At 40.8% G+C, this 21,811-nt stretch overlaps 1 protein-coding gene across 1 annotated transcript in view; it reads right to left on the bottom strand.

Moving 5' to 3' along the window:
* Positions 1-21,811, bottom strand: part of SLC9A9 (solute carrier family 9 member A9) — a 325,495-nt gene that overhangs the window by 162,295 nt on the left and 141,389 nt on the right. Inside the window, exons 7-9 of the mRNA XM_005303279.5 lie at positions 12,416-12,554; positions 10,311-10,416; positions 2,039-2,127 (exon numbers count right to left, since the gene is read on the bottom strand). Of these exons, the coding sequence (XP_005303336.3) occupies positions 2,039-2,127; positions 10,311-10,416; positions 12,416-12,554 (334 nt within the window). The remainder of the gene's footprint in view (positions 1-2,038; positions 2,128-10,310; positions 10,417-12,415; positions 12,555-21,811) is intronic.

The following is a 21,811-nucleotide window of genomic DNA, read 5'->3' as shown; positions in this document are numbered from 1 at the left end:
CCCTTAAGGCTTTGATATGTCCCCTTGGTTTTGACAAGCAGATGCAACAGAGCATACCATTTTTGGCATGGAAGAGATTCGTTTCAAGGTAAAGAATTTTGAAGAGTGATCCTGACTCCCAATGGGCCAATTATTTCACTCTGCACAGAAGTATTCAAAAGGCTTTTCGTAGTTGGATGTGAATTAGAGTTATAGGTGGTTTCAGAGGTGGTTAAGAAGGAGCTGAGTTGATCCACGTGAGGGTTGTCCATTTGAGGTAACATCATTCATTGCAACTTGCAGTCAGAGCTCATGTATCCAGCCTTCAGCCACACACAGGGCTTGTCTTTACTATAGTGTTAGCTCAAAGTATAATTCAAGTGTTGCCCCTAACCTCGCTCCTGTGTTCATACACAGATCTTTTGCTTGAGTTAAGAGGTGCTTTAAACTTGAGCTAACTGGCCAGTGAGATGATATGGGATTAGCTCAAGTGCTGCTGACGCTTGAGCTGGTCATGGGGTAGAGATGTAGCTACTGTGCTGCTGTAAAATCATGCTGTGCTGCTAAATACAAACACTCTGTGCAGCTCGAGTATTACTTTGCAGGGTGACTGCACTCAGTCGAGCTAGGATAGCTTGAGAGGGAGTTAACTCAAGTGTAGATAACTCAAGCTAATGCTGCAGTGAAGACAAGCCCTAAAACATTCATCATTGTAGCCATTCATGAAGGTCACCTTCTAATCATACTTGGCTCAGCTCTTGGAGCTTATTGAGAGGTTTCCCTTCAGCCACTGACTTTCTTACAAACAGTTTAAAATGCAGCTTAAGAAAAACAATCACCTCTTATTAATACTTATCAAATGGCAATGTACTTGCTGATTTACAAACAAAACAGAGTACCTGTCCCAATTAGTTTACAAAATAGTTCAGTCAAAGACAAAATAGAGCAGACACAAACAGTGACTGATCTGTCTGTATGAGTTGGAGCTGGTGAAGGGGTCTAGCAGTGGTTGTCTTGTAAAGGCTTTTCAGAGAAGGGTGATTTGAGCAGGGATTGGAAACAAGAGAGGTAAGTTGTCTGGCAAGTTCTCTGGAAGCTGAAATGAGGGTGACTGTTGAAGACAAGCAAGCAAGCAAAAAAGAAAAGTACCTTGAGGGGAGTGGGCTTCTTTTTAAGCCATTTATTTTTAAAAATGTAACAAGTTTTCATAGACAAAAATGATACAAAAGATCCATATTATAAAATACTATTCACTTCCCCAGAGCAAAATGAGTCCTAGCAGATGTGCAAGCTCCTTGCTGTCAAACTGTCAGAGAGAAGGAACTGAAGGTTGAAGGGTACTGGGATTTGCTGGGCCTCCCTGAGGTGTGTGGCGGCTGTCCTGTGACTCGGCAGCTTAACATTTGTTCTTTGATGTGTTGCAGAGTGTTTGTGAATTGTGGCCCAAAGGCTCAACTCCTGAAAGCAGTTCCAAGTTCTCAAAAATACATTCAATTGAAAGACTCAAACATTTTACTAGAAACAAACAAAAAACTGACTTTCTTGCCTCCCAAATTGTTCACTGAAAAGGAACCTTGCAGTCACCCGCATGTTCTTTACTAGGCCACAGATTTCATGAGGGGAGAGAAGTCTGTCAATGCTGGAGACTGAGGGCTGGCCCACACTGCTCCAAAAACACCTTCGCAAAAAAAAAAATCCACATGAACCCAGTCTCTAAAACTGTTCCATCTTCACTCACTAGAGCTGTTGGATTTCCTACTAAGCTTTGCAGCAGTTTCAGATGGAAGTTCCTGTAAATTATTACTAGCTCTACACTTTTCATCTTCTAGATGGATATTTTATATTTCTGGTCTCTCAAAGACTAGATTATTACTTTTTTGCTTAGCCAGAGAATTGTTAATGTTTTCCTGGCAAAATCTCTACCAATATCCTTCTCCTGAAATGAAGACATAAGCCTTTTCCTTTGCCTTAATGAAAACCCTTCCAGCTACGCTGGCAGTACCTCTCTATATTCATTACAGCACCAGAAGAGAAAAAGTCAGTTATTTTTGTACTGTACCTGTTTAGTTCTCATTTTGGAATCTGATGACAGATTGTTGTAGGTATAATGGGCCTGTGTGACTCCACAAAAAAGGACTGCAACAATTCCTGAAATGCAAAGAAAGGCCAGAGTCAGCTGCTTCTATTTTCTACCTTGTAGTAGTCAAAGGGCGGGATTAGCCTGCTCAAAAACTAATTAGATTGTGTTAAAAGCTTTTTGTAATAGAGAAATGCTAAGGTATGTTCTACAATAATGTTTTTCAAGCAAACTAGAATTTTGATAGAAATCTTATCAGATCTTCCCCTCCCTCCATCCCAGACATTTCATTGCCATCTACTTGGACAGTTTAATATAGAGTGATAACTGCGTATAACAACCTCTGATCACAGTCAGACTGACAGTTATCTAAGTTTGTTACTCAATTATAAGATAATAAAAAGTATAGAAAATAATGAAACTGTGACATAGGCTAAAGAGGTGGGGAAAATGTTAATTTTCTCCCCCAAATGCAATTTTGAGCAGTGGGTGCTGAAAGAGTGCAGTATGAGAAGGCCATTTTGCCCTCTGCATGTCTGTTTGCCTTGCACATTGCACACTGCTTATTATAAGGCAAACAGCAAAACCCAGCTTAAAATACCACTCTGGTGAGAAAAAGCTGTCGCCCAGAATGACAGGGTCAGTGACTGTAACGGAGTGGCAGTAATTATATTTCCCCAGCCTGAGGGAGGTCATGAGGAGAGAGAAGGAGCAACAATCTTATCAGGAATATAAAGGTTCTCATATATGGTAACATTAATTATTGTTAAGCTGCTCTTCCTTCCCAGTCCCACAGTAAGGTGCTTAGAGCTGCTGATCAGAAAGTAAACACAGTATAACAATTGAAAACATTGAAAAATTCATTAATAACATACCATCTTAAAGTTAGATAAACATCAAAGGGACCACACAGAGCAAAAAAGGAAAACTGGGGATAAATAAGTGGCCAATGGTGACTGTACAAAAGCACCTCTGGAAAAAAGAAAACTCTCTTAAATGTGGGCTGCAACTAACTGAGAGGGAATGATCCTGGGATCCTCCAGAGTGAAAACACGACTGCCTAGTGGATGTAGGCCCCACTCATGTAAAGTGATCCTGGTGGGTGGACTCTCAGGGAGTCCCATTGACTTCAATTAGAAAACACATGGGTATAGGAGCTCATGCACTTGGCCTAATCTCCAAAAAGCAGGTGGTGAAATCTCCAAAAAGCAGGTGGTGCTCTGTGTAAATGTTAATCTGGAGAGGCTTAGTGAGGAGGTTTCAAATGTAGACCAGGGGCTTTAAAAAATAACAGTGCCAATGTAAGATAATCCACTATTTCATAAGTAGTAAAAAATGCAGGGCAGGCTTAATATGATCAGATACTCAAGCCAGTGAGCAAATGAGTGGTGCATTCTGAACAAGCTGCAAGCAATAGGGATGCCCTGCAGTAAACTTGGCTAAAAAGGGAGGGTGAAGGTGATCCTGGGGATGGGTCTGGCTAGTTTGTAGAAGCCTCAGATTAACATTTGAGATATTGAATGCTAATCAAAGCCTCTCAGATGTTTGAAATTGGGGGTATCAATGACTGAAGAAGAGTGGGAAACATTTCCTAGGACCAAAATGAGGATGCAAAAAAAAGGAAGGACAAAGTAAGAAGAAATATTTAAAAAATGACAAACATCATTTGAAGGAAAAAAATAAAAAGGCTAAAGACTAAATAAAGTAACATGATTCTTTTACTAGCCCTTCCTCAGTTTTCTGACTGTCTTTAGACTGCTAGATGTAAAAGTATTGTCCAGCCGAAACCAGTTTTCGGTACTTTAAGTCTCCCTTTCTTTTCATTTCTGGGAAGACCTGAGGAATGGCATCCATGTGCCTTTGATGGAAGAAAGAAGAAGGGGGTAGGAAAAAAAATGAACAATGGCACAAAGAACATCTGCCACCAAAGAGAAAATGAAAAACCTTATTTTCCCATGCAGCAATGCAGAAATTCTCTTGGCTTCTGAATTCTATTCACCTGACTGTATTTCTATTGCACGAATACAAGCTTCTACAAACCAGGAAAATTTCACTGAGCTTTAACTGCCCTTTCTTTGTTTTTGTAATATTTCTTTTAATTCAGCACTGGGCTCATCCCCTCAGCTGGATCTATTGTGCAAGGGTCATTAGAGAGCAGTGCTGGGAATTTCAAGTTTATGTTAAGGACTCATTCTCCCAAATGGCTTCAGTTCCTCTTCTAGGGCTTGAAGGCTGCCCTGTATTTTGTGGTCTAAAGCGGATGTTGGAATGTTATGGCTAAATAAATGCTCACACAATGAAAAGCCAGTTTAAAAAAAATATGGCTAAGCAGGACTATTTCTAAATATCACTAGCCCCTGGGTCAACAATAAAAATGAAAGTATGAATTTCCTGTTCAGTTTCCACTACATGAGCCATCATTCTGCCAATTTTTTAAAAATTGACTATTAAATTCAACCCTGGTTGTAAAAATTGATTTGTGACTGTCAAATACAATTGTTAATTATAGGTGGGATAAGTGTCTATTTACTAAAAAGCAACAGAGGGTCCTGTGGCACCTTTGAGACTAACAGAAGTATTGGGAGCATAAGCTTTCGTGGGTAAGAACCTCACATCTTCAGATGCAAGTGAAGAAGTGAGGTTCTTGCATCTGAAGAAGTGAGGTTCTTACCCACGAAAGTTTATGCTACCAATACTTCTGTTAGTCTCAAAGGTGCCACAGGACCCTCTGTTGCTTTTTACAGATTCAGACTAACACGACTACGCCTCTGATACTTGTCTATTTACTGTTTCCTGAGGCAATGTGAATACTGGGTCCGTGGTATGTAAAGGGCCTGACACTGATCTCACACCAGGAGTACCTTCACTGAATCAATGCTACTATTCCAGTGAAAAACTGGAATAAGAGAGACCAGTATCAACCACAGAGTATCTGATACAGAGTGTGGGTTCTGGTCTGAGCCTTTAAGTGCCACCACCATCCTTCAAAATGGAATTTCATAGACCATATGAACCTTATTTCCAAGGGAGATGGAGTGCTTGCAGCAGGATATGTATATGTTGCTAAAACAAGGCTTGCTGTGCACAGCCATGGCAGTTACAACATAAGATATATCATAAAGCATGAGGGGAAGATATTGGAATGTGTCTTTTTAAGAGATTTGGCGACCATGTGCAAGTTAATGTAACTACATAGGAAACAAGGCAAGAATTACCTAAAAAGGCAAACATGGAACTTTCCATTTTGGAAGGGCATTGTTAAGTGAGGTTGGAAATTCTTTGACAAGAAGTATTAAAATTGGATTTTGAAGACAGGAATCAGCCTGACAGCAAAATGCTTTCTTCACTGTGTATGGGATATAAATTAGGCAATTACATATTTTTTTCAAAGACTTATTAGCGGAATTGTCCAATTTTCTTCTGACATCTTTCAGTTTGATTCTGGACTGCTATCACCTACATAGCATGCATCAAAGATAAAAATATTCACTAGTTCTTTTCTCATTAAAACGTCAGATTCTGGAGCCAAAAATGTAAATGTCTGTCTCAGTTTCCTGCTAAATTAAATGCACACTTCTTGGTTTTACTGAGAACGAACAATGTTGGAATTCTGGACAGGAGAATGTGATTAGATCTATCAGAGCAGAGAGAGTGAGAAAGCCTCTCTTATCAGTTGCTTGTACTTGTGGCTTTGTTTTTTGGGGATAGTAGTGACTAACTTACTTTTCCATTCCCTCCGCTCCTTTTTTTTAAAACTGAAAAAGAGCACTAACTCAGCACCTCCATCACTGAAGCAGAACTATGGATTAAAGTGAAAGATTTAGGGAGAAATGGAAAACTGGTTCATCAATGCAATACAACAGGAATGATCTTTCTGAAGAAATTAAATTATTAGACAATTTAATGTCCACCTCTACCCCCATATAACAGGACCCAATATAACATGAATTTGGATATAAAGCGGTAAAGCAGCGCTCCAGGGAGGCGGGGCTGCACGCTCCAGCAGATCAAAGCAAGTTCGATATAACGCGGTTTCACCTATAACGTGGTAAGATTTTTTGGCTTCCGAGGACAGCGTTATATCGGGATAGAGATGTAATATAAAAAAATGAAAAATCTGATAATAAAAAAATGATAGCCATATGAACCAAATCAATTAGCAGATATCTAAACTCCAACTATGCCAACCTCTTTGATAATAGGTAATAAGATTTTAAATAGTCTACCAATCTAGTTGCTTTTTACTCCACTTGTGAAATACATAGGAATAATAACAGCTTGTTAGCTGATGCCAGGCATAAGGAAATCAGTCTCAATGAATTTTACTCCATGGTTTATATTGATAGTGGCAATTCATCTTAGGGTAAAAGATGGCAATATGTGATGCTGATAATGGGACTCATGCCACAAAAGAGGCAACTGCTATCCTAAAATGCATCACTGATGGTGTGCATTAATTTATAAATAATTCCTTTACTAAAGGAGAGAGAGAATAAATTTCCTTGATGGATCATTTCACAAATAGGCAAAAGGAAATTACTTCCCTGTAAGTCTTACTATCTAATGGCCTGATTTTGCAAGGTGCTAGACAGACTAAACTCCTAAAGGTATAACTTGTAACAGAGCCCTGCATTTTGGCCGAGGAGCGCACTATGAGAGGTGTGCTCTTAATACAACCCTGGAAGTGACTGCTTAGGCCAAGAGGCTCTTCTGTAACACAAGCATAGCTGCTGACTTCAGGGGTGTTCTGGGGCTCTAGCACCCATAGAAAAAAAATAGGGGCTCTGCGCACCCACCTGCCACAGCTTTTTGGCGGTGCTGCTGATCAGCTGTTTGGTGGCCGGTGGAAGATGCTCAGGAGAGAGCAGTGAGCGGTGGGTGGGGAGCCTCAGGGAGGGGGCAGAGTGAGGGCGGGGAGAGGTGGAGTGAGGGCAAGGCCTCAGGGTAAGGCACAGTGTAGAGGAGTGGCCTCAGGGCAGAGCAGGGGTGGAACATCCACTCGGAATAATAAAAATCAGCACCTGTGAACATAAGCATAGTCCACTGCATTGCTCCTTCTGGTGGCTGCATAGATTAACCTCATTTTAAATAGATTCCACTAGTTCGGGATTAAGAAATCAGACGCTGCCTCCTAAATTTGCATCTCTCACTGTGCAGTGAAATGTGCTACTGGCAAACTAAGTCAAGTCACCCGAGGATCTGTTAAACAGTAGTATGAACCCCACTCTGAAATATAACTTAAAAAAACATTGTGGAAGGAGTGGATAAGAGCATTTTCAGGCAAGGGTGAGAGAAGATGAAAGTTACATTGGAACTGGTTAAAAGCAAATGGCTAAAAATATCTACTTTAAGCTGAAATGTCAATACAGTATTAATAGCTGTTGCATTTGGAAAACTCAGCTTTGAACTTCTGACGCTACAAGGAAGACTGCATGTGTTCTTTTTTCCTAACAGCTTCTGACAAAGGCCTTTCATAGACGCTAAGTGACAGAGGCTGAACCCTGCTGATAAATGAGGCAATGTAATTAACAATTGCCAACTGAGACAAAGAACGTGCATATGAAAAGAATTGCTAGTGACAGAACTAAAAGGGCGGGGTTTGTTTTCCTTGCAATTTGTGTGGGTGGAGCAATTTCCTTTTTTAACATCTATGTCAGTTCCTTTATTTATAAGCAATAGCTTAACTTCCTTGTACTTTTCTGTTTTTTTTTTCTTTTAATTGGATCATGACTTTGCTTTCCACTCACTTTCTGGCCATTAAAAATAGTTTACTATGGCATCTGATGAAGTGGGTATTCACCCATGAAAGCTTATGCTCCAATACGTCTGTTAGTCTATAAGGTGCCACAGGACTCTTTGTCGCTTTTTACAACCAGACTAACGCAGCTACCCCTCTGATATGGCTACTATGTCACTATAAAACCCCTCAGTGCCATTGGTAATTAGGGCTTTGATTTCTGACATTTTATATGTTAAAAAAATGAAACACCATCCCAAGTGACTAGTGGGAGAGAGTACATTATGTGTCACCATATTTGCAGTGTGAAGAAATTATATATGCCAATTATTTGGTCATGCAGTCTACTCCAGCATTCTGACAGTGGAACATGCCTTCAGTATAGCAGTGCCTGAAGCAGTGACTGCATTAGAGGCAGTATCAGTGTTTCCATTATGAACCCCGCTTTTCAATTATTTAAAAATTTAGTAGCACCACATTGGTTCCTGGCTAAACGTGACACCCATGGATTCAACTGGGGAGAAGGTTTTAAAAATCCTATTTTAGAAAGCGTGAGAAATCACACTCAGCTTAAATTCAAAGGATTTAGAAGTTATTCCATTTTTTTGTCTAGGTAAATAGCAGGTTATTAGAGGTAATGTTTTGAAAATGGACAGTGAGCACAACAGGACTAAACAAGGCCTTATTCAGTTTAAAGTTGGATTTTCTTTGTAGGGTTACCATACGTCCGGTTTTTCACGGACATGTCCGGCTTTTTGGTAATCAAACCCCCGTCCGGGGGGAACTGCCAAAAAGCCGAACATGTCCGGGAAAAATACCGCCGGCTGGGCACTTCCCCTCCCGCAGCTGCTGTGCTCCCTATCTTGACTCTTCTGCTCTGTTTAAAGCCGAGCTGCCCGAGTGCTACCGGCTTCGGGCAGTCCCCATGCCTCCGAACCCTGAGCCGCCGGCCGGGCACTTCCCCTCCCGGGCTCCGGGGGCACAGGGTCCAGAGGCATGGGGGCTGCCTGAAGCCAGTAGCGCTCGGGCAGCTTGGCTCTTAAACAGAGCCGAAGAGTCAGGGGAGGAGCACAGCAGCTGCCGGAGCTCGGGAGGGGAAGTGCCCGGCCGGGGGCACAGGGTCCGGAGGCATGGGGGCTGCCCGAAGCCCGAGTGCTACCGGCTTCATGGTTTGCTGGGCAGCCTCTAGACCTTGCACCCCAGGCTGGGCGCTTCCCCTCCTGGGCTCCAGCTGTGCTGGTGAAGCGCCGGCCAGTGGCGCAGCGTCTGGGGGCTGCCTGGCAAACCGTGAAGCCGGTAGCGCTCGGGCAGCCCATTTCGCATGGCTGGGAGGGAGGAGGGGGAATGCGGGGTGCTCAGAGGAGGGGGCGGAATTAGGGCAGGCACTTTGGGGAAGGGGCGGAGTTAGGGCGGGGCTGGGGTTGGGAAAGGGGCGGGGCCACGGCCCCGTGGAGTGCCCTCTTTTTTATTTTTTTAAATATGGTAACCCTATTCTTTGGAAAGTGATAGAGCATGGCTCTATTGTTTAACTTGTGCTACATTGGCATTCATCCACCTTTGGCATAGAATGAAACAGAAAATTGTGCATAAAAAGAGGAAGAGGAGTGAGCATGCAGCAATTTACAACAAACCACACACTGGTTTCAAAGTCCTCTGAACACGTGACTTATCACACAAAGGGCAAAATCCTGGCTCCATTGAAGCCAATGGGAGTTTTGCTATTGACTTCAGGGTACCCAGGATTTCACCCAGGGCCTCATTGATCCCAAAAGCTTTACAAGGATCATGTTCAAAGTAAAAATTAACAGGTCTTGAGCAATTTCTCCAGCAAAACTAAATGGGCTCTCTATTAACGCTCAGGCGTTCAGGTTTTCCTCTAACTGTCCCTGGTGGGAATTATGGCAGTTCATTGTCAAAAATAACAGTATCAAAAACATCAATAGGCTTAAACTATTAAGAATCATAATCTTCCCAATCACATTATGAAATCAATTAGAGTCTGGGCATTGCACAGATTACTTCTGTGCATTACTGGGGATTATGTCTGTGTACATTTTCCATTGTGTATGAATGTTTTCACTTGTTCTGTGTGTTGAAGAAAGCAATCTCTGGGCTCCAGCGGCGCAGGGTCCAGGGGCATGGGGGCTGCCCAAAGCCCGTAGTGCTCGGCTCTTAAACAGAGCCGAAGAGTCAGGGGAGGAGCAGAGCAGCCGCGGGAGGGGAAGTGCCCGGCCGGCATTTTCCCGGACATGTTCGGCTTTTTGGCAATTCCCCCCGGACGGGGGTTTGATTGCCGAAAAGCCGGACATGTCTGGGAAAAACCGGACGTATGGTAACCCTAGTGACTGCAGATGGATGTTTGCAGCACCCCCACTTTTAAGCAATGAAAAGAAGCAACTGGATTTTGGAAGATTCATATAAGATGTCATGTTCAAAATAGGTGTGCTGTTTTCCCACATCACAGATTTACTAAACAGCCCCACAGTCTTTGCTTAGTCAGGAAAATGCAACACTTACCTGTAAGACCAGCAGCTTCTGCTGACAGGAAGGCACTCCAAGACAGGAGGAAGAACAGGCCTGTTTCCAACATGGGGAACTCACACAGCTTTGTAAATTTTGTCAAGTGCTAAAAAATACTAAGGAAAAAGAGCAAACAGCTTTGCAGCCTAAATTCACCCCCACTATCATAAATGAAATAATGCACCGTAAAACTATTCAACTGTATCATACGACGCACATAAGCATGTGCCTTCAATGGGGCCTTAAGATTATACATGTTATTAAGTGCTTTGCTGGATCAAGGCCTAAGTGATTGAATTTAGCATTACTTATCCAGCATTAGTCTACTTCACATATATACTTCTATTTATATTAGCTGTTGAAATGTGCTCATGTCATGTGGTTTCAAAGAAATGCGGCTGTGAAAAGGTGATATGGCAACAAGATGACCAAAAAGCCAAGTTGGTCCACAGCCTTTATTGTCTCTGTCAAAAGGGAAGGTCAACTTTACTATGTAGCCTTTAAATGGAATCAGATCAGCATAATCGATGCTTCAGAACTGGACTCTCAAAGGAATTGAGATGGGAAAGCTGATTAACACATTAGTGCTTTGTGTAGTCATTTATACTTGTGCAAAGTGAGTAGCATTTTTACACCAGTTAATGTAAATGACTAAACAAGATGTACGGAAAAGGAGAATCACGACTTTCCCAGTTCGGATAAGCTGCACTTTGATTTGTAGTCAATAGCTTGGCTTGTACTTTGTTTAATTACTGCTACTACTTAAATTGTAAATTAAATATTGTATTTTATGTGAGCATCTCAAAATACTTTGCAAACATTAATGGTTATTGTACCCATTTTAAGACAGCGTTCACTGAGGTATAGAGAGATTAAGGCCTGAATCCTCAAAGGTAGTTAGGATCTAACTACCTTTGAGGCTCTGGGCCCAAGGGCTTGTCTACACTAGAAACTTAAGTCACCTGTTAGGTTAGCTGTGAAACTGATAAATATGACGGCTAACAGCCGATGTAAGTAATGAAATGTCTACACAGACACTGCATCAACCTAACTACACTGACATGAGCCCTACGCTTCTCGTTGAGGTGGACTTATTATGTCGCTGTAGTAGGGCACTTACATCGGTGGGAGCAAGGCTGTAGTGTGTACACTGACATAATTAGGTTAACGTAAGCTGATTTATGTCGATCTAACTCTAGCATAGACCAAGGGTAAGTATTTTGCCTAAAGTCCCACAGTGAGTCACTATCAGAGTCTAAGATAGAACCCAGGAGTCCTGGCTCCTTTTGCCTATTTCACCCAGTAGACAACACTTCTTCTGATTATTATCCAGTTACATTATATTTCTATGTAGTTGTATGGGTCAGTTAAGATATAGCAACTACTGGGAGGCTGAGTGTGGTATGAAGCAAGGGTTTAATTACATAAATTCATGTTAGTGTCAGGTGGAACAGCATAGGAGAATTTTGATGTCATGGTGCTTTGATTTTCTCAGGAACGCTAAAATACTAACAGGTACTTCATAACCTGTAATCCCATGACTGTCAGTGGCTGTGAGCTCTGTCAAGGAGGTGAGCTCAGTCCTTGGAGTAAGGTTGCACTGCACAGAATCTCCTCGCCTTCCCCGGTCTGGTCCAGTGTGGTGATCTATTTCTCGTTGATTGAAAGGACTGGTCAGCATGACAGGTTTGGGGGAGAAATAAAATAAATGGGGAAAGACAGAGGGATTTCAGGAGTCTCCCATACAAGAGAATTTGGGGTCCAGTCCTGCACCTTTTACTAAGGAATAGTCCTTAGGCACAAGGGTGGTCTTACTGAGGTCAATGAGACTACTTACAGGAGTAAGGGCTCTAGATTTTGGGCCAGATCCTCCGCTGGTTAAAATCAACATAGTTCCGTTGAAACCATTGAACCTGTGTTGATTTTCTCCAGCTGAGGACCTGGCTTTGTTTACAGAGCCTCTTCAAACCCCTGGTCAAGAAGTTCAAGCTCAAAGTAAAGATGGTCAATCTTAAATCACAGATAGCTTGGGAGTTCTTTTCAAGACAAACAGTCTTTCAAACCTGCAGAGTTTTTTCTGTTTGGAAAACAATAAAGGATATTAAAGCGGTGACAACAGCGTATGAGGACCCCATTGCAAACGATCCAGCAAAGATCCCCAGGAAATTTCCCACAGACTGGAAGAAAGCAGCAGCATCAAATGTGTTAGGATTCTCCTTGGGACTGTAAACAGAAATCGAACTGAAAAGAAGACAAGCGGGAGGGAGGAAAATAATGAATTAAATCACATTATAGTTATAGTGAAATCATGTGTTAAACATACCCACTTTGTAGGCACTTACAATGCAAGAGAATGCTCCTCAGGGCTGCTAGCAAAATAGAAAGGCAAGAAAAAGGAGACTAGGAGGACAGGGTTTATTTTTCAAGGCAATAACCTGAGAATCAGTGGTTTGCTGCCAGTCAGTAAACATTTTTATACTAGGACTGTCATAAAGAATATTGTTTCCAAGCCAGCTAGGCATTAAACCATGGTAGGTGTATAAAGAATATGCAGGGAAAATAGATAACTTTGAATTATTTATTGGCCATATGTCTTTGGAGCTGTTATATATTCACAAATATTCCTGATAAAAAGTGCACTTTTACGGCTGAGGCACAAATGGGCGATACAAATCACAGTATGTACCAAATCTTCAGCAGTGACGCTGTCATAAACCACAAACTAGTTCCCTTCCCAAACATAACCCTTCGTAAACAAAACGGCAAACATGTCAAGAGCTGCACAATATGAAACCCCAGGGAAAAACGAGAACTGTTTTTCCAGAGAAAGAAACTGCTGTAGTTGCCAGAGGTCGTCTTTTATATCCAGTCTCTGGCTGTAACCATCAAGATTATTTTCTTATGGGAAATTACTCCACCAATGGCAAGGCCATATCTTTAAACATTTTTGAGGGCATCAAATTTGCTATTTACTACTAGTGACTTGATGCCCAGAATGCTAATGATACCGCCAAGTGTGAATGTATTTCTGCTTGTTGTAACATAAAAATTAACAGATGCGCTGTAGCCCCAAGCTTCCCAAATACTAATTAAGCAACATTTCAGATTTTTGTGGTTCTGTTGCTTTCGACACTTGAGGTCTTTTATGTTCACTGTCAAAGAAAATCAAGTGAGCTTGGCAGTGGATTTTAGAAGGGAGTTTGCATCGCTGTAAAATGATTGGTATTTTAAACATTACAACTAGATGATTTTAAATTGGGGTGAATATTTCATGCTTATGGATGTGTTCTTAATGTTCATCTCTGCAATTGGATGTTTTCTGTCTGGAGATTAGGCAGCAGAGATGCAGCTCTGTATTCAAGGTTTTTCTGAACAGTTGCACTCATTTAAGGGCCTCCAAATGTTACGCAGAGACCAGCAACTAGGCTACTCACTTCTAGATCTTATCCCTTGGTTGGTCAAGGATACATAGAAAGGGAAGTGAACATGAGTGAATAAGAGAACAATCCTTAGAAGTACTGAACTCTTAGTGGCTGGTGTTCACCACTTGTCTGGATCTGGACCTAAAATCTTACTTCTTTATTTTAAGCATTTAGTGTGCCCATCACTGCACTCTCTTGACACACATGAGAACACATAGCACTTCATGCTATAAATTTTGAAAGCACTGTACATACATTAATTAAGCTTCATATAATTCTAGCGATGTAGCTAAGTAACAGTTACAATTCCAATTTTACATATTGGAAAATTGAAGTGAGTAGTTCAAAGGTCACACAGAGAATCAGTGGCAGGGCCAGAATCAGACTTTCAGAGCTCTTGCTTCTTAGCCCCAATCCTCTAGTCCAGGCTACCTCTTGAGGGCAAAGGGAATGATTTAGTATTGATAAATATTTTATTTGACTCAAAGTGACACATTCTTGTGTTACACTTGGCTGCATTGTGATCATCACTGTGGTCATTAAGCAGGGTCTAAGAAATGCTGTACAGTAATGTGCAAATGAGCAATGACATTCTAAACCCATGCACTGAGAATGTGAATATGAATGCTGAAAACTTTCCTTACATACAGAAAATTTCAAAGCACCAGAAGCTGATATTCTTACTCATGCAGAGTAGCACTTTATTTCCAAAAACTGTCTTGTTAACTTCAATGGGACTATCTGAGGACCTTGTGAGGAAGCATATCATATTCTGGCCCTATACCATTGCATCCAGCATAAGTGCCAACCAGTGCATGTGTATGCCTGGGACCAGCACTGCCAGTTCTCTCTCAACTGCTGGACATGCCATGCTGGAGAACAATCTCAGGGAGTACATCTCTTGCCTTCATTCATGTCTTGAGATGATGGTCATCACTGACCCCTTCGGTCTGAGGTTTTAGCCTTCATGTCACATCAGAGATTATAGTAAAAACATACAACTCGCACTCTCTGAGCAGCTGCTTCTTTCAATTGATATCTTCTTAGCTATAGTACGGTAGGTCAACAAACTCTTATTTGGTAATATTTCTTGTATACCTAAAAAGGGACTCCAGTTGTTTGTTCTTTGTTGAAATGTTATAGTTAAAATTCTGTCTCTTCTTGACTGTAGATCACATTCTCATTGATTCTTTACCTCAAAGAAGTATACAAAGACTGCAGTTTCTCATACCTGTTTCTTAATTAATTGTAAATGGGGAATTAATCTTTTATGTCACTATGTTTTGAGTGGTGATTTCAATCAGGTCAATCTAGCATTTTTCCTGAATGCATCAAAGAAAGCTGGTGAACAATCCAGAGGGCAAGGGATAGCAGATGTTAAAAGCCACAAGAACTGTATCAAGAGCTCCTTGACCTGGAAGAAGAATACACCTGCCAAACTTCAATGAAAGCCATTAATGAACTGCTTATTAATTATGCCAGCCTCAAGGCATAAAGAGTTTTATGCTAGGTTTTATCATCAATTACATGGGCATTTTCTCAAACAAAAAAACCCAAACAACTTATTTTAAATTAAACCAGAGCTATCCGCAGAACTGAAGCAGCCTTCAGCTTAGCAGTTCTTTTTCTTTTGAGAAGGGAATAAATACAGTAAGCCTATCATTGACTCAGAAGAAAACCACATTCTAAATCTTGGCTCATCTTTATAATTGAAACAAAAGCAAATATTTGGTTTAAACAATTTTATGCCCTAACTATGCTGCCCAGGAAAACTGTGCTAGCAATTCTTTCTGGCAAGAATTGTTCCCCTGAACAGTTCTCCTAGGGTCTAAAGCTTTTACATCCAAATAGGTGAATGTTTATATGAATTTATTGGATTATTAAACATTTTCTCTGCCTAGAGGTCTTCTTACACTTTAAAAAGTAGGACTGTTGGGACAGAAATCACTGCATCTTATACATGACTGGTTATGATAAGACTTTAGAAAATCTGATATTGGTCACTAAACTCTGAGCCCAAATACCTAGTTTAGTTATCAAACTAGACATAAGATGTACTATGCAAGAAGCAGTGCAATTATTTCTTGTGTCATGAACACTAGAGAAGAAAGAAACCTATTAAATATGTGAAGTTACCCAGCTCATTCCCCTGACAATGCAAGATTATATTTCCAAGCTTCCTGTCTTGTCTAATTTTAAATATCTCAAGCAAGGAATTTCCATCCCTTTTCTGTAAAATCTGTTATGTTAATATTCAGCTCTCATTGTCAGGAAATTTTTCCTCATATTCTGTCTAAATGTTCCTTTGCTTAATGTCATCTGATTACTAAAGCTTTGTTCTTCCTGTACCTCCCTAAATAATTCAACTCTCTGTTTGGGGTTCTTGTTAAACAGTAAAGTATTATCATGTTACCCTAAGTCTTTGTTTAGGCAAACTTAGCAAATTAAGTTTTTATCATTGTCTAATCAACAAATCACCCAGAGCTTTACATTTTTGAATACCCCTCAATTTATCAGCATCTTTCAAATTTTAAGATGTCCAGAACTGAACATTCTATTGTAGGTGCATTTATTCCAATGACAAGTATAATATCACCTAGCTCTCATAGAGTGCTTTTCATTAGCAGAGCTCAAAGAAGGTCAGTATTGGTATCTTCATTTTACAAATGGGGAAACTGAAACACAGAGTGGTGAAATGACTTGCCTGAGGTGTCTCAGAGCAGTGGCAGGCCTAGAACCAAGGTGTCTAACATCCAAGTTCAGCGCTTGATCCACAGGGCCACATCATCTCCCTCCAGAAAATGATTTTTGCCTCTATGGATGATGACTTGTTATACAATATGTAAGCCAAAAATCACACTGTATATTTTTAACAACATACCACCTTATGAGCACCTATTTAAGTTACTGCCATCTGAGAACATCTTTTCCAAAATTCTTGCTTTACAAGTATTCTCTCCCTCTCCCAACCCTCCCACTCCCCATCATCAGTGCTCTGGGTTGTTTTTTATCCGATATTTCTCCAGGTTGACTCCCATTTTGTGTTTTCCACAATTTTTTCGTTTATACTATTGTTTGAGCCTCACTAGTGTGCACATTATTTTCTAGTTTAGTACTATCCACAAGAGATGAAATCCTGTTCCCATTGAAGTCAGTGGCAATACTCTCATTGACACCAACAGAGGCAGGATTTCACCGTGGATGTTTACCCCTGTAACATGGCAGGGCTTCTCAGCAGTTTACAAAGGATCTACTGCCATGCCCACAGCCTCCTTCAAGCAGTCTTATTGTCCAAATCTAAACAAAACAAATACAAACAGCTCCCTGGGTCACCCTGGGCCACAAACTCCATGGGATGTTTCCCCTTTTACCTTTCAGGCTCTCATAGCCTCCCTACCCAGGGGACTCTGGCAGTCCTACTTCCTAACTCTGACTCACTGGTCTCCTCCCTTCCCTAGCCCCAGGGGCCCTCTTTTAAAGCCTATTCTGGATCAACTGATGCAGACAGGTACACTGGCCCTGCTCCTCCTTAAAAGGCCAGTGTCACCCTATGACAACCCCTTTTCCAGTTCATCACTGAAGATGCTAAATAACATTGAGCCTAATCCCAGTTCTTGCCCCCAAGCTACTTATTTGACACTAAAGCAAAATGTCACAAGATAACACTTTGCACTGAAGACAGTCACAGTTAAACATGTCATGTCTCTAGTCTTGGTTCCCCCTCTCCCTAAAATGGCTTTAACATTCTGCATGAACCCTATTTCTGCTAGCCAACCTTCTGTGCTTGATGCAAAGGAGTGAGCTATGCTAACAAAAACTGCGTGCAAGAGACTGTAAAGATAATGTTACTGTATATTTAAACAGAATGTTTAATTATTAAATATTAAAGTTCTTATTGTTAAATGAGTATTATAGCAAAATGGAGACTTTGACGGTTCTTCCACACAAGTGGATTAAGGTTAAACATAATCCAGATCCATCAAAAATGCATGGAATCATAGAGTCATAGATTCCAAGGCCAGAAGGGACCATTATAAACATCTAGTCTGACCTCCTGCATAGCACAGACCACAGAACTCCCCCCAAATAATTCCTGTTTGAACTACAGCATATCTTTAAAAAAAATCCAGTCATGATTTAAAAATAGCGAGTGATCAAGAATCCACCACGACCTTTGTTAAATTGTTCCAATGGTTAGTTACCCTCCCTGTTTTTACACTCAAAATTATCCTCAAAAACTGCTCTTTCAGAAGAGTCGTGTGGGGGAAAGAGAAATTTGGAACCATCTTCAGAGTTTGGCAATCAAATTAACCTAATGAATCCTGGATCATAGTTGGAGGATAAGGGAGACTTTATTGTCTCACCCTCTGTAAACATTAGCAGGAAAATATCCCACAAATATCTCCCCCAGTGGCTACAGCTATGACCTTGGGCAAATCATTTAACCCACCCACCTCTCTTTTCCTATCTACAAGATGGGGTTAACAATAATACTTCAGGTATGTCTACATTGCTACTGTGAGGTGTGATTGCAGCAAGTGTAGATATACCACAGCTAGCTTTGATCTAACCAGATCAAAGTTAGCTCAAGTAACAATAGCAGTAAAGCTGCAGAAGTATGGGCAGCTGCATGGACTAGTCCCACCCACTGAGGAGCCTGGGTACATACTCAAGTGGTTACTGTCCATGCTGCTGGGGCTTCACTATTATTCAAGCTAGCTTTGGTCTAGCTAGATCAAAGCTAACTTGGGTATGTCTACAAGTGCTGCAATCTCACCTCCTGACTGCAGTGTAGCCTTAGCTAGCTACAGTACCTCACTGGAGTGTGGTGAAGATTAACTGATGTTTGTACATGGCTTTCAACATGTGTTGTGCTAAGTATTAACAATATTGAACTAGTCAGTACATCATTTCTCCAAGTATCTTCTTAAGACCCAATTCCTCTGTGGTGCCCACAGGAAACTGGCAAAGTGACAATGGACAGGTTGAGATACTGGCATGTTATTTATAAAAGAATATCTATAGTGAATAGACGCTATATCAATATTGTACATAGGATGTTATCCCTCTCCTTTGGGGGAAAAAAGAACTAAATAAGTGTGCTAATTATCACCTGATCATTTTGCTGGTATATTGTATCCTTCTTCCCTTCCCTTCATCTATTTTTTATCTTCTTAGGGTATATCTATACTTGGAGCTGGGGGGTGTAATTTGAGGAGACATACCTGCACAATTAAGCTAGTGCTCTAAAAATTGTGTGTAGCCACAGTGTGTGAGCAACAGGAGGGGCTAGTCACCCAAATATGATCCCATCCAAGACCCTAGATATGTACGGGGGAAGAGGTTAGCCCCTCCTGCTGCTCACGTCTGAAGCTACACACTATTTTAGTGTGCTAGCGGTATGTCTCCTTCACACCCAGCCTGAAGTATAGATATACTCATAGACTGCAGGTCTTCCTATGTGTTTGTACAGCGATTACTGTTTAGGGCTCCAATGCTGAATGGGGCCTTTGAGCACTACTGTAACAAAAACAAAATAATCTTTCCAAATAAAATCTAAATTGATTAGATATCATAGTCTGAGTTATTTACAAGTATAGATCACAGTTCATTCATGATGAGGAGAGTTTCTTGCCATAAACATTTTCTGGCCTGTGCATTTAGCAAAATGGCAGAGTTTTCCTTTAAGTAATCCAAGACATTTGAGGATGACAGCATGAATTTCCTCAGAATGTCACGACAGTTTTCTGGAGAGAAACTGGAGATGAGATTTAATCTTGTATTTCTCCTTTTACTCTGGAGGCCCAGCATGCCTAAGGCTAGTGTGACAGCATCAAAGAAAGAGATGTTAATCAATCGCAAACAACAGTACAGCACAAAGAATCCATGCTTTTTATATAACCCAGTGCTTGCAGCAGTTTAGCTGTGGAAACAAACATGCTGCAGAAAACTTGCTGCAATACCTGAATCAGAATATGTTACAAAGAAAAGAAGGGTTCTAGTAAAGTACTGTGGGGTATGATTAGCAACAGCAAATGAAAGCAAATGAGACCAATAGCAATTGATTTTTGCAGAGATACAGGAGTTAATTCTCTGATTATAACCATACTACTGTATAACATAACTAAAAGCCGTATCAATGAACAGGTGCTTCTTTCTTTCTTTCTTTCTTTCTTTCTTTTTTACAGGGTTATGTGACTATTGTGGAAAGAAAAGTCTTATGATATGGTGAATGGAATACTTATTTTCACTTGCTATGTCAAAGTACTTCTCGTTCCACAATGGTTTCCTTAGTTAACCCATCCTTCCTTTTCGCTGCAGTATTGTATGATACATATCTAGCATAAAGGAATATTAGGGGAGCATGAAGGAGTCATGCCTGGAGTTTCAAAACAAAACCAGCAATGCCTGAAACGATCTGCATTGAATCAAGTGGAACCTCCCTCAGCTGATAAGTAAAGAAGTACATCAGGTGCTAATTAATTCCATCAAGAAAAATAAGATGGGATGGAAAAAATATGGCCACTCCTTTAATACAGGAGCCATCCCCAATATTCTCCTCTTAGAGCTTGCCCTTTGAATTCTAAAAATGAGCCAACTGCTGCTGTCTACCAGCCATTTTGGAAGCCATCATCAGGCTTCTGTCAGTAGCAGTTCCCTTTCCTCTATAACATATGTATTTTTGTTCTTTTTTATTGTTTCCAAACCCCTTTTTTGAGCTCATCAGTATATATTTTTTTCAGGGTGTCTTTTAAGCAGTAGTTTCGACCACTTTAATCTAGGATTGCATACATTGCTATCGCATGTAAAAGCTCTTATGGGTTGTGGTAATAATACAGCTTCCTAATACAGCAAAACAATCCCCTTGCAAGCTGGCTACCTGATAGCAGCTATCAAGGTAACATACATCCCAGAAAGGTAAGACAATCACAGATTTTGTGGAAAACATGAAATTGACCATTTGCCAGGAACAGCAATGTCTGCATGAAAAAATGGAAAATTCATACTTTCTGCTAGATTTTCACTTGCTCCAAAAATCACTTATTTAGAAATGAAGGGCCAGATTTACTTTGTGTCATTCCAGTGACACCAAGCAGTCATAGAACTGGCTTAAATGACTGGGGCAGCAGGTTTATGGCTACCTTGTGTCACTGGAGTGTTGCAAAGCAGCGAGAGCATTTGGATGGATCTAGCCCTACATGTGTACAATCCGAGAAATCAGTTGAGCTGGACTGAATGAAAAGAACATCAGCATTCATTTTTGATAAATGTTTTCCAGATTTGGCAAATATTGCCATTGTGTGGCAGTCCACAGTGCAAGTGCTGAAAGATCCTTTTGCTGTTATGTTGTGCTACTAAATAATACATGCAGTAGTGGAAAACCACAGAATCTGCAGCGGTACAAGCAGAGTGAACTCAACTGAGCAAACATTTCCTATAGTATTAATTCCAAAATACTAGGTTAGGCTGATTATTCTGAAATGTGTGCTTTTGAACATGCCACGCACAAGTTATCCTTTGATTGTTGGAATTTTTCAATGCACAGCTCCAAAAAGGGAGATAAATTCTTGGCAGCTCCTTCACATATGCTCTGTCACATTTACAAAGCATTTTTATAATGGACATTTAAATACATTCATGAAATGTAACGTGAAGTCTGCCACTTTGCTCCATGAAAAGTGTGACTCTCTCCTCTGACAAAAAATACAGCCTGGCAGGTACAGTAGGCTTGACATCTGTTCAACAACTGAAATGTGAGAAGATATGGGAAAGTGTTTGTGTGGCCGCTAGAAGAGGTGAACAAAGTGAGGACTCAGATAAATTTCCATACACTTACATTGACACAGAATGGAATCTACAGGTGCCTAGGAAATATGACAAACCATATATCACCACAGGGGGCAGTAACCTGGCCACCAGATTCCTAAAATCCTACAGAAAGAAGCTTTTACCTATCCTACTGTGTAGGTTTTCTCCTCAAAAACACAGACTTAAGATAATTCTAATAAAGGCTGAAAACCAAATCTCAGCCTTGCCTAAAACTAGTCATTCTCCGGAGGAAGACAACGTGGTATC

The sequence above is a fragment of the Chrysemys picta genome, chromosome 9 (genome assembly GCF_011386835.1).
Source record: "Chrysemys picta bellii isolate R12L10 chromosome 9, ASM1138683v2, whole genome shotgun sequence".
NCBI classification, from domain to species: domain Eukaryota; kingdom Metazoa; phylum Chordata; order Testudines; family Emydidae; genus Chrysemys; species Chrysemys picta.
Note: the sequence above shows the minus strand (reverse complement) of the source record. Positions and strands in the feature narration are given on the sequence as shown.